This window comes from Pezoporus occidentalis, unplaced genomic scaffold, assembly GCF_034315485.1.
Source record: "Pezoporus occidentalis ecotype Australia unplaced genomic scaffold, CSIRO_AGI_Poc_V1 ctg22, whole genome shotgun sequence".
Classification (NCBI taxonomy): domain Eukaryota; kingdom Metazoa; phylum Chordata; class Aves; order Psittaciformes; family Psittacidae; genus Pezoporus; species Pezoporus occidentalis.
This window is the reverse complement of record NW_026914072.1, coordinates 2454557-2468861: the sequence shown is the minus strand read 5'-3', so window position 1 is coordinate 2468861 and position 14305 is coordinate 2454557. Positions and strand designations below refer to the sequence as shown.

The 14305-nt window shown below is 37.7% G+C and overlaps 1 protein-coding gene across 2 annotated transcripts; it reads left to right on the top strand.

The window, feature by feature from the left end:
* The first annotated feature begins 6207 nt into the window (after positions 1-6207).
* GAL (galanin and GMAP prepropeptide) lies at positions 6208-13870 on the top strand. 2 transcript variants are annotated; one of them, XM_062620205.1, is made up of 7 exons: positions 6208-6236; positions 6376-6456; positions 7127-7181; positions 8161-8232; positions 8625-8711; positions 11818-11895; positions 13555-13870. In XM_062620205.1, exons 2-7 carry the CDS (start codon positions 6376-6378, stop codon positions 13605-13607), a joined length of 426 nt encoding a protein of 141 aa, XP_062476189.1. In that variant the 5' UTR covers positions 6208-6236; the 3' UTR covers positions 13608-13870. The 2 variants fall into 2 exon arrangements, with proteins under 2 accessions (XP_062476189.1, XP_062476190.1); XM_062620206.1 differs by lacking the exon at positions 8161-8232.
* Positions 13871-14305: the final 435 nt, after the last annotated feature.

The window sequence follows — 14305 nt, the reverse complement described above, 5'->3', positions numbered from 1 at the left end:
TCTGCAGATCATCTGGCCCAAGCCCCCTGCCAAGGCAGGGCTACCTAGAGCAGGTTACACAGGAACGTGTCCAGGTGAGTCTTGAATGTCTCCAGAGAGAGAGACTCCAAACCCCCCCTGGGCAGCCTGTTCCAGTGCTCTGCTAGCCTCAACATAAAGAAGTTCTTCCTCATGTTGAGGTGAAACTTCCTGTGTTTTAGTTTATGGCCAGTGCTCCTCATCCTGTTGCTGGGCACCACTGAAATGAGTCTGGCACCATCCTCTTGGCACCTGCCTTTGAGATATTTATATGCATTAATGAGAACCCCTCTCAGTCTTCTCTAGACTAAACAGCCTCAGCTCCCACAGTCTCTCCTCATAAGAGACATACTCCAGACACCTGATTGTCATCTAATCATCTCTGTGGCTCTCATCTCTCTCACAGTAGAAAGCAGGAACAAGTAGACTCCTGGAAAAAACCCTTTCACATTTGATGTTAAAAAGTTGACATCTAATACTCAAATTTCAAGTCTATAAGCAGCTAGAAAACCTCTTTCCCTTCATTTCTTGGGATGATACAGTAAACTGAACAAATCTATGAAAACTTGTAAGCCAAAGAATAATGAGTATGATTTTTGCATAATACTTGCATGACAGAAAGTGAACCAGCATGGTCTGTCTGCAGTGATAATAGAAAAAAAGACCCTTGATACTGTTTAACCCTCAGAGCAATGAAGTACTACTTTAAAAGCACAAGTGGAAGTTGAAAGAAAGTAAGAGAGCATACTTAACATTCATATGAACATGTGAAATTCATACAGGACTGATCTGTATTTGATCTGAGATCAAATGTTCTCAAGCCTTTCCATTTCTGGAGTACAATGCAACCCAATAAATTTCTCCTAACCTACTTTCAGATTACACAGTGAGCCTGTAAAATGGAATGGGTCATTTCTTATCAAAGCAGAAAAAGACTAGTTGGATGCATTTAAAGTAGAGTAATGAAGGCTGTGTAATATCATCCTACTAATTCCATTTTGTGCTTTAACAAAATGTAAACCAGTACCACTCCATTCTAAACTACACTTTAAGACAATGTGTGGTAATTGTTTATATTTTGCAGAATTGTATACTTATCCAGAGGTGCTGAAATAAAGTCCCATGCAAAACATACAATATTTGCAAAATTCTGATTTGAATGCAAAACTATAATTTAATAGTAGAAATCTTCTGCATGATGCCTCATAAGCACATTTTGAGCTCTCAAAGCCACTACTGAAATCCTAATTGCGCTATGATGATGTTGTTTTCAAATAAAGAGCTAATACTATTTTTAACATAGGCAAGATTTTTTAAAAGCAGAGAAATCTCAGACTGTTTAACCTTAAAAGACAAAATATACAAAGTTTATTTCACTTGATGCGTATGGCATAGTGCATCTGGGTAGAGCTATTCACATCAAAGTGAATAATCAAAGTGAATAATCAAAGTGAGAAATGATATAATAATATAATTTCATACTGAGTAGGACACTGAGACAAAATACTTCAGGTCTCTGTTGCTTCTAAATAAGAAAAGTTTCAAAACTTTTGGTAATCATCTTAGACGTTGCTCACCAGGAGACAGGTAGCTGTCATCAGCTGCTCCTCACATCATTTCCTATCAGTGGGTAGGCAGTAAGTCTTCCTGAGAACTTGCAGGAGAAGAAACATCTCGCTTGTGTTTGATAGGTATGAGCTTCCACTGCATTTACTGTCAAAGGTGAAGGAAGTCATTGGCAAGTTAGGAATTAAATGGAAGCTTAACCCAAGTACCAACTTCCTTCAGGCAAGCATCAGAATCAGAACTTGAGAAAGGAGCCTCTGCATCTACAAGTCCTGAACCTGTTCTTTGAGCCAGAGGTTCCCAGAAGTTGCAGGACTCAGAGTTGTGCCTCCCAAAGAGTTGAGCTCTAATCTTAGCAGGAGTTGAGATCCAAGTGCTGTTGCCTCTTACTGAGATATTTTATTTACTTCTGAGAGAGGCAGTGGCTCTGAAGCCATCCTCCCCAGCCTACGAAGAGAATTGCTGGTGCAGTGGCTCTCCTGGAATTTCAGTAAAGCTGCATAGAGCCACCTTGTCCAGATAGCAGTGGTCTGGGGGTGCATCAGACTAGAAATGGCAGTAGGGTGTGCAATCTGTATTGATCCACTACTATCAGAACTGGAAAATCATACAAATGGTATTTCGTAGGATATTTCAAATTCTCAGTGCTTTTCACAGATAAACCTCATGAAGAGAACTGCTGGTTTAGTCTGACTTCTTCAGGATATGAAGCTTGTGTGGTTGTACTAACTAGCATCCTGTCCTGATAGATTTGAACCTGTTGGTTGATTTTAACCAAATACAACAGATACATTATTCCTCTAAGGTTTATGAAGTGGCACTCAAGACCAAGTGTTTTTTCTCATTTCTCACAATTATTATTGATGTGCATAGTAATTAACTTTCAGATTTTTTCCTCCAAAGTTTTCATTCTGTTGTTTCTTTTTTTATAGACAGTCTAAAATCAATGTGCATCTTGAACCAAAATAACTTTTAAAACATATAAGGTCAACTAACATGTGGCAGCCAGTATTGTCGAAATGATATATGTTGTGTGCAATGATATATGTTATGCACACTGATTGATGTAATAAGAGGAAATTATTAGTTTATCTCAGTGTAATTCAGAACAGAAAACCTTTCATGCAGAAGCTATCTATAGTATTCAGTTCGCTTTAACACTGAGCTGCAGGTGGTAAAATGGGCAAAAGATTCACTCAATGAAAATTACTTACATTTTACAGAAATGACAAAATGGGAAAATAGAAAGAAAACAATAGGAAAGGCTTTAGGAGGATGAGGAGAATGACCCTTCTATTACTATCTAAACAAAACAAAACATGTTCTCTGTTCTTAAAGAAAAAACAAGTTTTATACATGGGAAGGAAAAAATAATTAAGAGGTTTCTTGAAACTGAGCAAACTACTTTCAAAATGATAGCTGCATATTGCATTTCTATGTCATCTTCAGACAAAGGCAAGCAGTGTCATCCGCAACTTATCTCTGCTCAGGTTAACAATGAGCAGCTGAAATACAAATATTGAAGGGTGAGGTAATGCTGTTGAACAGCAAGAAATACTACATTAAGTTTTCAGCTCTGTGACAGTGTCCTCATTTACTTACAAAATAGCACCAAATCTTCAGATCAGTGAAGCAAACCACAGCCCTGTCGGCAGCTGGAATGCCCCATTGATTCTGGATGCTTTGATCTACCAATGACCATACTGCTGGAAAGAATCTGTTCCGTTCCCACTCAGAATTAGATTTAGCCACTGAAAACATTGCATTTGTGATCTCCATGCTCAGTTATGGCAAATCTCTGTATTCAGGGTTAAAATACTGATCTCAAAAATACACGATTGTTTCCAATGAAGAAAAAGCCAGTACCATGAGTTACTGGTGACACTGAATGTTAGTGGCCCCCTGTAAATATTGAAGTAGATTTAAAGATAGACATCTTCAAATTTCAAGTCTAGTTGGATGGCACTCCCCCAATAAAGCCTTTACCTTCTGTAGGAGAATTACTCCAGTGCATGGGAGACCATTTTTTCTGGAACTTATCTCCCTAGCCTAGAATTAGCCCCAATTTGATACATGCAATTAATTTTTTTCCCCAGCCCAATGTTTCAATTCTCTAGCTTGTTTAATCCTTATTATTTCCTTAAAAAAAAATCAAAGCTTTTTATTGTTGCTGAAAACAGTACTTTGTTTTCATTTAATTATTATGAAATGCTGTTACGATTCTAGAACAGAATACATGTTCTTGTGTGAGACAGCCAATGGTAATCCTGTCTCTCATCTATCAATTTAGAGAAATTAGAGACAGTTTGTTATCAATGCTTACTGTTGTATTGAGTAAATTTTAGATGAGCTTTATTGTGAGTTCGTCTGATGGTGAACCTCTGATGAGGATTAGGATGAGGATTAGGCATAACCCAACAGCTACTGCAAATTGCATTCAGCCTTTACAATTAACCAAGCAAATAAATCAATGGAGGAATTAGTACATTGAAAAGTCACCTCAATAAGAGAATAAACCATGTCGTCACAGAGATGGCTATTTTCAAGCTAGGCTAGAAAAGGCAGGATTCAAATCTGTTCTAAGTATTCTGCCTGAGCATTCAAATATAAAATTCCTATGGAAGAGAAAAAGACTAATAGCATTCTTCCCAAGGAAAATTGAGGGAATGAGAACATCAATTGAAGAAACGGCTGATAAAATTATTTAAATGACACGAACTTAAAGATAGATTTAGACAAAAAGTATAATGGGCAAGTGAAGGATTAAGCCTTTGAGTACACAAAGAGACTTTCTTTCGCATCTGACCATAGTGGAGATGAAGAGACCATTTTACTCTGTAATTTAACAAGACGATGCAAGTATTGTAATGAAAAATAGGAATGAAAATTGCATGTTAAAATACAGTGTCTCAAATACTTTTTATGGGAACATGAAGAACAAACTATGGTCAAAGATAACAGAATTAACACTTTTTCTGTATTATTGCTTGAATGCAAATTTTGGCATCTCGATATAACTTCTGTGGTTTTATTTGAATAAAACAAATAAAACATTCTGTGTCACGAAAGCTTCAAGTTTCAGAAATTACTTTTGGGGAGTTAAGAGCTGAAAGCCAGGCAATTTCATCCAGAAATGCATTTTTTGATAAGGTGAAGGAAAACAGTACTTTGCAAAATTACATTGCTATTCTCCAGATCTGTCTAGTCTGAAGAGTAAGGATCACGCAATAGCTGATGTAACAGCTTCGGCAAGTGCTAAAAAGCATCAAATGAAACCTGCAAATTTGAGCTTCCCATTTGTATATATTAGCATGTAAGAACCCTATAAAATAATCTTTATTTGAGCAGTTTTAGATTAGCGATCCAGGGACATGGCTAGATTACTGCAACTGTACTGCTCCTGCCAAAAGAGAGTAGGAAACACAACTACAAGACAAGGCTTCTGCTTCCAGCTCGGATTATGAACATTAGGCTACATTGAATTAAAATATTGTTTGCTTTAAAGCTGGTGAATGATAGATGTATTGCACTGTTTAATAGCCACCTTGGCTCCGCATTAATGTAAAAGTTTGCAGTTAATCTGAAGCAGCTTCAGGAAAAGGAGCTGGAAGTATAACTTATGCTGTGCAACATCTGATGTTTTGCTTACTGAAAGATGAATATGAGAGGCTTGTGGTGAATAAACCCATTGGTTGCAAAGAAAATACAATTTGGCCTAGAAAAAAAGGGAACTAACATCAAAATCTCTGCCTTGCAATTTGATTTTGCACACCCTGGTGCCAGCTGCAACCACCACTCAGATAAGCAAACTCGTGAAACTTCACTGATTATGAATTAACAGACTGGGGCTAGTTTAATCACAGCCCCATCCCTACCCGTTCACATATAACATTAAAAAAAAGAAAAGAAAAAAAAAAGTGTCTGAGCTACAAAGCACCATGGAAGTGCAACAACAGAGCTTTGACTCAACTCCTTTTGGTCTGATGCTAGAGTCAAAGGGATTTTAAGGGACTGTGAGGGGCCTGAACCAAAGGAGCTTCAGTGATCACAAACAGAGCAGGGGTGTGCGACATCCTCAGTATTCCCAAATGCAAAGCGTAGACACGGAATCTTGTACGCCAGCGTCACAAGCAGATGTTTGTCTTCAGCTCTGCTTCCGTGCCCGAGTCTCTGAGAAGTGACCTGTATTCACTCTTACGCCTTCTGATGCCAACCCAAGCCCTGCTGAAGCTGCAGAAGGTGACAGCGCAGGCCAGGCTGCCCAGATGAGAGCTCCCCTCGCTGCTCACCAGCCGGCCCAAGGCTGCCGTAATCAGCCGTAATTGCCGGGGCTGTTATCTCCCTGCAGCCTGCGCCGCGCTCCCAAATACCGCTAATTGAATTGCTATAATGTTTGCCCTTCCTAATGCGGTGGGTTGGCGAGGGGAAGATGACCCAGGGGAGGCGGAGGACGGGGGGGTGGGCGGCTCTTGGCTCCCCTCCCACCCTCCGGGGGTGCCCCTCCTGCGCGGCCGCGCTGCAGCCCATAAAGCGCGGAGGGAGCCCTGGTCGAGAGTGTAGGTCCGCACCTGCGGACATGCAGTGAGCGATCATCCGCGGGACTGCAGCCCGGCGACCGCGGTGAGAAAAAGCCCGTGGCTCTCCAGATCAAGGTACTTCCCCTCGCGGCCTCTTTCCCAGTGGGAATTTGGGTGCCAATTCGGCACCCGCTGCGGGGATGCTCGCAGTGCCCCGGGGGATCCAGGCAAAGCGGTATCTCGGACCGCTTACTGTAACACTGTTTCTTTCCAGATGCAGAGGTGCACTAGTTTCCTGTTTCTGTCTTTAATCCTTTGTGCCGCCCTGTCAGAAGCAATTGGACTGGTTTTCTCAGTAAGTACTAACTTCACCATTGGAGGTCCTTATCCATTGGGCAGCATCCGTGTCTCAGCTGTCAAATAACAGTAAACCTTGCAGTGATATACACTGTATTTTTATGTAGGGGTTAGACAGATGCAACACCTAAAAGTGTTTTGAGTATAACAGATTTCTAGTTAAGAATTTGGGGATTTTTAAATACTAGCTCCCTTGTAAGCAAGTAATATGGCTAAAGAGGAAAAGGAGTGTCTAGTTTATAGACCAAAATTGAATGAATGTCCCATGGTGCATGTATGGACTTTTTTATAGAGACTGCTGTGTAAGTCCACACAACTAAAAGAAAATGTCGCTGTTTGTTAAGGTGATTATCAGGTAGTAATATAAACTTGGGGAGTAGAGTCTAAATTTCTGCCTCCAAAGTGTCATTTGCAGTTTCACTTACATGGTGTGAAATCTGCACACCACATGGTGTCAATAGCAGCATCATTGACTTAGGTAGGGAGAGGGCAAGAGTTCACAGTTTGCTTTAAGATTATTGGCTTATATTTTCTACAATATCTCTGGATTTGGAGCTTTCAGAAGATATTTTCTGCTACAAGAATGTCAATTTGGGTGCTGTCTGCTTTGTCTTCAGGAAGCACTGTGTAGTTCATGCAATAGCATACCTGCATTTTTTTTCTTTAAGGCAAAAGAAAAAAGGGGCTGGACTTTGAATAGTGCTGGTTACCTGCTTGGGCCACGTAAGTCAAGCACTTGTGTGCTTTTCTTCATTTCAAAATTCAGAAGTTTAGCTTTTTTCTTCCTTGTAAACCAGCTTACTTTAGTGTGCTGATTACTTTTCTATGAATACCGCAATTCCACCTAAACCTGCAAGACGGAAGAAACTAATTTCTGAGAACACTCATTTAGATGTTTATTGCATGTATCATAGAATTATCTTAGCCAACTCCTTTTTTTCTGAAGCAGAGCTGTGCTGTGATGCTTTATATCCAGAAGCACATCTGGTCTCTCTTTGTGCTTCTGAAATGTATTTTTCATATAACAAATACCATCCCCCTTCCAAAGTGTTCTAGTGCCTTAGATGTGAAGGGAAGAATGACAAAATGTGGTATTTGGGGACTTCTCAAAATAATTCAGATTTCACCTTTAATTCTATTTGAAAATGGCTTTGCTGCCTGGCTTTTTATACTACTCCCCCTCTCATCCTCCCAATTAAAGCACACTAAATTAAAACAATAACATACAAACTTGAAACTAAATATTAACAGTTCACTATATGAAAAATAGTTACTGTACAAGATGTTTAAAATACAGGAACACATTGATTTACAAAAATGGAGAATCACAAATGTAGATCATAAGAAAAGTGACATGCAGTGTTAAGCTGTCTCAAATATCTGTCCTTCTACCATTGTTTCTTGTTAATGTAATAACATTCATTAGTGATGCTTCTATACTTTTCATTTTGTTATATATGACAAATACTACAGCTACCTTAAAAAAAAGAATGCAAAGTCGTAGTAAATATCCTTAAAGTTAGCTAAAAAAGCATTAATGCATCTTAAACATATTAGAACCATAGAATGTGTCTGTAAATGTCTGAAAGTATATTTGCCCTGAAGCAGATCTAACAAAATTGGCAAACACACTGTGGGGAAATGTACTTGTCAAAATGCCATTTATCTAAGACTGGATAATAGGAATCATCCTTTGTTGCAGGTCGTATTGATCAGCTTTTACTGATAAACGAAATGCCCACTGCAAGGGGGAGAGAAGAGGCACCAGGGGCATGTAAGATAGTTTATGTGAATAACCTTCAAAAACTATCTGTAGTTTTCTTTTAAGCAGACTTACTGGCAACATTCTCTAAAACTAAAGGAAAGAGTAGCAAAAATAACTTCCCAAATTACACATGAATGTACAAAGCTACACTTCTTTTACAACTTCCTCTGAATTCAGTAATGGCTTCAGCAAGTGCATAGTACAGGACAGGGTCTGTAAGTCATGAATCATTAAAAAAATAACCTTTCTTCTGAATTTGTTCTTTATTGATGCATTAATTGCTGCTTCATCATTTTGTGCATCAAAAGTCCCCATTCTGATCTTTGAAATCCGTGAAAAGCAAGCAATATATCAAAGGCTGTTGTTAAGTCAATTAACTCTTCTGATATTTTGTTTACCAGATGCAGTAGATAACCACAGATCTTTTAATGACAAACATGGTTTCACTGGCAAACGTGAAATACAGCCTGAGGAGGATATTAAAGCGGGTAACGAAATTCTGAAAGCTGGTATTTTTCATTTAGTTTGCATGTTTATTAATTTATTTACTGTTCTTGAGTTGATTGACTTCCTAGGCACAAGGCTTTAACAGAAAACCTAATAACCACCTGAAAGGAGAAAAATGAAATTTGGCCATTCAGTGTGCGCTTTGTATGCGGTCATTGTTTAAGACATCTTGGTGCCTAGGGAAAAGTACAGTTATGTTGCTTTTAAAGTATAATAGATCATATTACTTTGAATAAACCTAGGTTTTTTTTTCATAAGTTCAAATAAGTATTTCGGATGTCACCCTAGATGTTTTTTTTCCACCAAAGTGAGCCACAAAGAAGTCTTCCAGTAGGAACAGCTATAGAAACTGCAAAGTTGTGTGTGGTGGGTTTTATTTTTTTGGTGTCCCCCACACACACTTGAGAGCTGAAACCAGACCTCAAAGCTGCATGGCACATGTTGTAACAGATCTCATTGCTTCAAAAAGTCAATGTTAAGTGCAATATTTTCTATACTTAAGCAAGATGGGTTATTTTCATCAAGAGATTGAGAACCTGGTCAAAACTGAAGTCAAGTCAACATAATGTTTTGAGGTTGCATGTATCAGAGTGTAATAAATGACAATGAAAAGGTTTTTTCATTGGTTCCGGGTTCATCATCCAAAGTTGGCCCTCTACAATAGATGCCTAGATTCCCTTAGGAAGAGAAGCTGACACTCTTAGGGTTTATTTTGACAACCTGCTCCAGAATAAGATCTAGAAAGTTCTGGAAAAAACAAACCCAGGTTATTTTTCCTAAGGAGAAAGCAAATCTGCTGCAGACCTCTAAAGTGGACTGGGATGAACCTCATCTTTAGACTGTTAAAGTGATCTGTTCCCCACTCAGCTGAAGAAAGCAGTGCTTACTTCAGTACTAGTGTGCTCATCACTGCACTAATGAGGGAAGACAAAGCCCCAGCCCCTGAGCTCTTACAGGCAATTTTAAATCCACCCAGCACAATGTAAATGTGTCTAATGCTAAATAAGTTCATAAATGAAATGTGCTCAATTATAACTTTATGGTCATGATTACTCTTGTAGGTAGAAGAGTAACACTAATGTATTTCCTAGTTGTTATATTCTCAGAATGACTGTCAATTTAGCTCCTAATTGTTACTTTCTCTGAATAGACTGTCAATTTTTTTCTGGTACATAGCTGCATAGTGGGGTTGTGTGTGTGGTGTTTTGGTGGCAGTTGGTTTGTTTGTTGTTTTGGTGGTGGTGGTTTGGTGTTCTTCTTTTTAAGAGAAAAGGAAAGGAAAAGAAGCTCCTACTTCAAACACTGGTGTAAAAATAATACTTCGGCAGTCAGAAACAATGTGAAAGGAAGGCATTTGTAATCTAAGCATGTTGCCATTTGGGGGTATACTACGAGCTCCTTTACATGAATATGATTTTTAGGAGTTATGGAACTCTTTTTGCCAGGTACTCCTGCAACTCTAAAATTAGTGTGACCTGAAAATTCATATAAATGCCTCTGTTAAGAACATAATTTTAGATGCTCTTCTCTCATCAAAAGTTTTCTTAGAAGCTGAAGTTCATTATAGAGTACCTATCCAAAGGATATTTGAATATAAAACTTGGGTAAGGAACTCGGGATTCTTACTTTAATTGAAAAAGAAGAAATTCTATTAAGCTAAATTTTGCTGATTGCTTAAAAAAGTATCTTAACATGTTATTACTGCAAAAGAACTCATGCAAAGAATTGCATAGCTGTTTCTTTACTAGAACCTGCAAGTATCTATTCTGCTATGCAGAACTTAGGTCAATAGAGTATATAGAAATATTCATGTACGATATGCCTGAGTCGCTGAAGAAAAATATTCATCCAACAGATATGAATTGGTAAAAAATTCTGCGTCAGTAACCTACTAATATAATGATTAATCATAACAAAGATCCATAACAGCTTAGGTTGGGAATAAGAATTAAGGAAAGCTTCAAATACCGCAAGTATTATCAACGTATGTAATAAGAGCATCTTTGTGTCAGTTCAAAGACTAGATTTCAAGACTTTTAGAAGCAAATTCCTTAAATAGATTCTGAAATGCTGATTCCCTGTGTACCGGAAACCTCTGTGTCCCTCACAGGTCCCCATCAATATTGTTTATTTGTGCTAGGCTTTTGACCTGTATGCCACTAGAGCCCTAAAAGCTTCCCTTCCATTATGGAAGCACTCCTCCTGCTGCAAAGTCAGTCTTTCAGACTTTTCTGAGGTTAAACACGTTCTCTATGGTACTATCAAGGGTTAGTATTTTCAGTGATGTAATAATGGAGTGTCAGCCAGATGCTTGTACCCGTCTGATCTGTATGTAGAGAACTAAAAATCTTATGGAAATTACCTCTTCTTTGTTCTGCAATATAGAACAATCATTCATCCTGCTGATAAAAAGCAAGATAACTTCCTCCTACCCTCTCTTCTTCATTTTCTTTTTTTTTTTTTTTTTTTTTAGTAGACACAGAAAGCATACTTCTCTACCTCCCAAAGTGCAATAACAAGCTCCCAGGGAGCTTGATAAACTGGGCCATTTAAAAAACATCAAAAGGTCTACTTGCACAAGATCAGAGGAGTATGTTGTATTAGATATAAAAACATACTTTTCTGAGCTTTTGGGCCACAATTCACTACTTTATTGTGAGTGGATTATTTTGAACAAAGTCAGACTATCCAAAGAACTTCTGTTCTGCAAAGCTGATGAATTTGCTTGCTGAATTTACCTTTCCTTTCAGTCTGAGGCTAGTGGACATTGAGGGAATAGAGAATAGAGGATAAATTTTCTGCAACTTAACTCATAAGGCCTTTAAGATCGTGACCATTAAGGTGTCAAAGCAGCTCCTATGCAGCAATAGCATACAAAGCTGGGCAATTTCGATTCTGAGAATTACAGTTACCTACCTTTACGTGGCTTTACTCTTCCATGAAAGGAGGTGTTTAGTTAAGGATTTTAAGGAAAAAGAGACTTCAGATAGCTTTGTTTTGAGAGTACTCATAAACCTAGCCACAATGTCACATACAACAGATCTTTTTACCGTGCTAACATGAAGTAACAACCCATTTGTTTTATAGGGAACCTTGGAAGACCACTGGCTGATGAAAGTATTGTGCGCACAATAATTGAATTTTTGACTTACTTGCATCTTAAAGGTTAGTGAGTATCTTTTTAATCTTTCTCACTTTCTGGTGTGAAACTTACTGGAAAGATATTCTTATCCTTGAAAGTACATGTCTGCTACAGATTTGAGTGTGCAAGACTTAGAGCAGAATCTCTCGAGGCAGCAAGGAACTGTCAATTCCAGTTTAGTGCACTTAGGAATAGGCCTGATTTAAAGAGTGCATGTAGTCCTGCCAATCTGCAGGTCAATGAATACCCAATAGAGCAGGGTTCTAATATCACTTAATTTACTCTGGGCACTGTGAAAATAATAACAGCTACCACTAAAATTGTGTGGACTCAGCTTTTAGAAGAGTTGAAAACAAACTAAATACAGACTGATTACATGGGAGTTAGTATAAATCAATTCAATAAGACTTCAGTTTAATGCCAAGAACAGTTGGTTGAAATTCTGAAACACTTGCTGGTGGCAAAAGAAATACAGCTCCCTTTCACATGTGCTCTGCAATAAAATCACATCATGAAATTGCAACAATGGTAAGCTCAGTGTTGGCAAACAGCTCAAAATGCTGCTAGTAAAAACCCTGTGGAGTCTCAAAATTGTGACAAAAATTGTAAAAATGAGTTTACAGCTGATTCTATAAGAATGGTATATACTTTATTATAGCATTACATGAAGAAGAAATCTGGCTGCTCCCGAGTTGTCATTATTTTTTATTTGAAACAAAGCTAAACTCAAACAAAATTCTGAGCTTCAGACAGCTCTGAAACTGTCTACAAAATATTCAAAAATATAATATAGACTTGCAAAGAAAATAACAGAATGGAAGAAATACAAATTGCTTATTCCCTGGGACAAATGAATAAAAAAAGTTGTAACAATTCCCTGCTTAGGATAGTAATGACAAACAGCTGTCTTTATTAGGGAAAGATGGTCTTATTATTTGGCTTACTAAATAACAGAATGTCCAGATTATATAAAATGGCTTTTCCCTGAGATATTTCTTGTATTCCCAGGTTTCAAAAGACACAGAATGTTGTATTATCCCTTAACAATATTTATTAGCAAGACCCAGTACTAACTCTTCCACAAAAGCAGAACTGTAGATTTAGGAGGTAAAAAAACCAAGCTTTATTATGGTAGAGATGCTTTAATATTTTTGCTCAAATGAAACTTTACTACATTAGATATATTAGTTATGTTCCTTTGAGAGGAGGGGATAAAAACTCCCACTAACAGCATTCAGAATCGGGAATGCTTTTTGATCTGCACGATGAAGTGAACATTTTAGCTGCTAAGAAGTACTTTGGTGATAACTAAAAGTGGCCTTCAGCTCTCGCTCTTAAAAATCGTTCCCTCAAGCTTTAAAGGCTTCCCATGTGGAGCAGGCTGTAAGATGGCAGGCATAACTGGATAACATTAAACTTTTAAAATACAGCAATGACAGAATGACAGCATCTAAAAAGGTGAAATTATATCAGGATATAATTAATAATTTATAATCTGATAACATAAAAAACCCAATGGTTTATACATTAAAATACAAAAAGTTCAAGGATTTGCCTCTCTTATAGTTGAGAAGAAAAACACGAATGTGTATCCTACTGAAATTGTATTTCATTATTTAATTGCCAAGATTAATATGCATACTTACGTATGTGCTACTACTTTTATTTTTCCCTTTTTGCAGAGGTGGGAGCACGTGATGAGCTACCTTCACCAGAGGAAACAAACCAGACTTGAAGAATGTGGTTTTGTTTTGTTGTAGTATAGATTTAGGTTGAATTTTAAGCAGAAGATCCAAAGGAGAGAAAGAGGAGAAATATAGTTTGCATTAATCTGATCAGTTGTAAATGGCATTCTGCCTTCTGTTTTGTTTGTTTGTGTCTCTCTGTTTGCCTCTCACACACCCCCCACCTTTACCCCCTGTAAAGTTATATTGTGAAATTTTTCCTTGGTATGTTTTTTCTGTAGGGAAATGCTAAAATAAAAGTAAAGAGCAACTACATTGTTTTATTTTAAAATTGAATACATACCATATATCATATACAAAGCCCAGGTTAAATTAATAGATTTACACAAAATTTATGTGTAGGACTTCTATTTCTACGTCACCAAGAATACTGGGTCTGTGTTCATTAATGAAGAAATTCTTCAGTCCACTCTAAGATTAAAAAAAATGTTTTATGAGATGCTTTAGTCTGAGTCCAGCAGTCAGTTGGATACATGCTTAATCCATACAAAAAAACTAGGCCCATATATAATAGCTGTCACATTAAGGATGAGGAAAGTTTTGAGAGGATACCGAATGTTAGCTTTTTCACATGCAGGTGACTTTCATTGTATTCATAGTGCAATGAAATATCATCTTTTAAAAATGCTGCTACGCATTGGAGTGCACAGACTGACAAGTCTTTAAGAACTTTATTACATAATCTCAC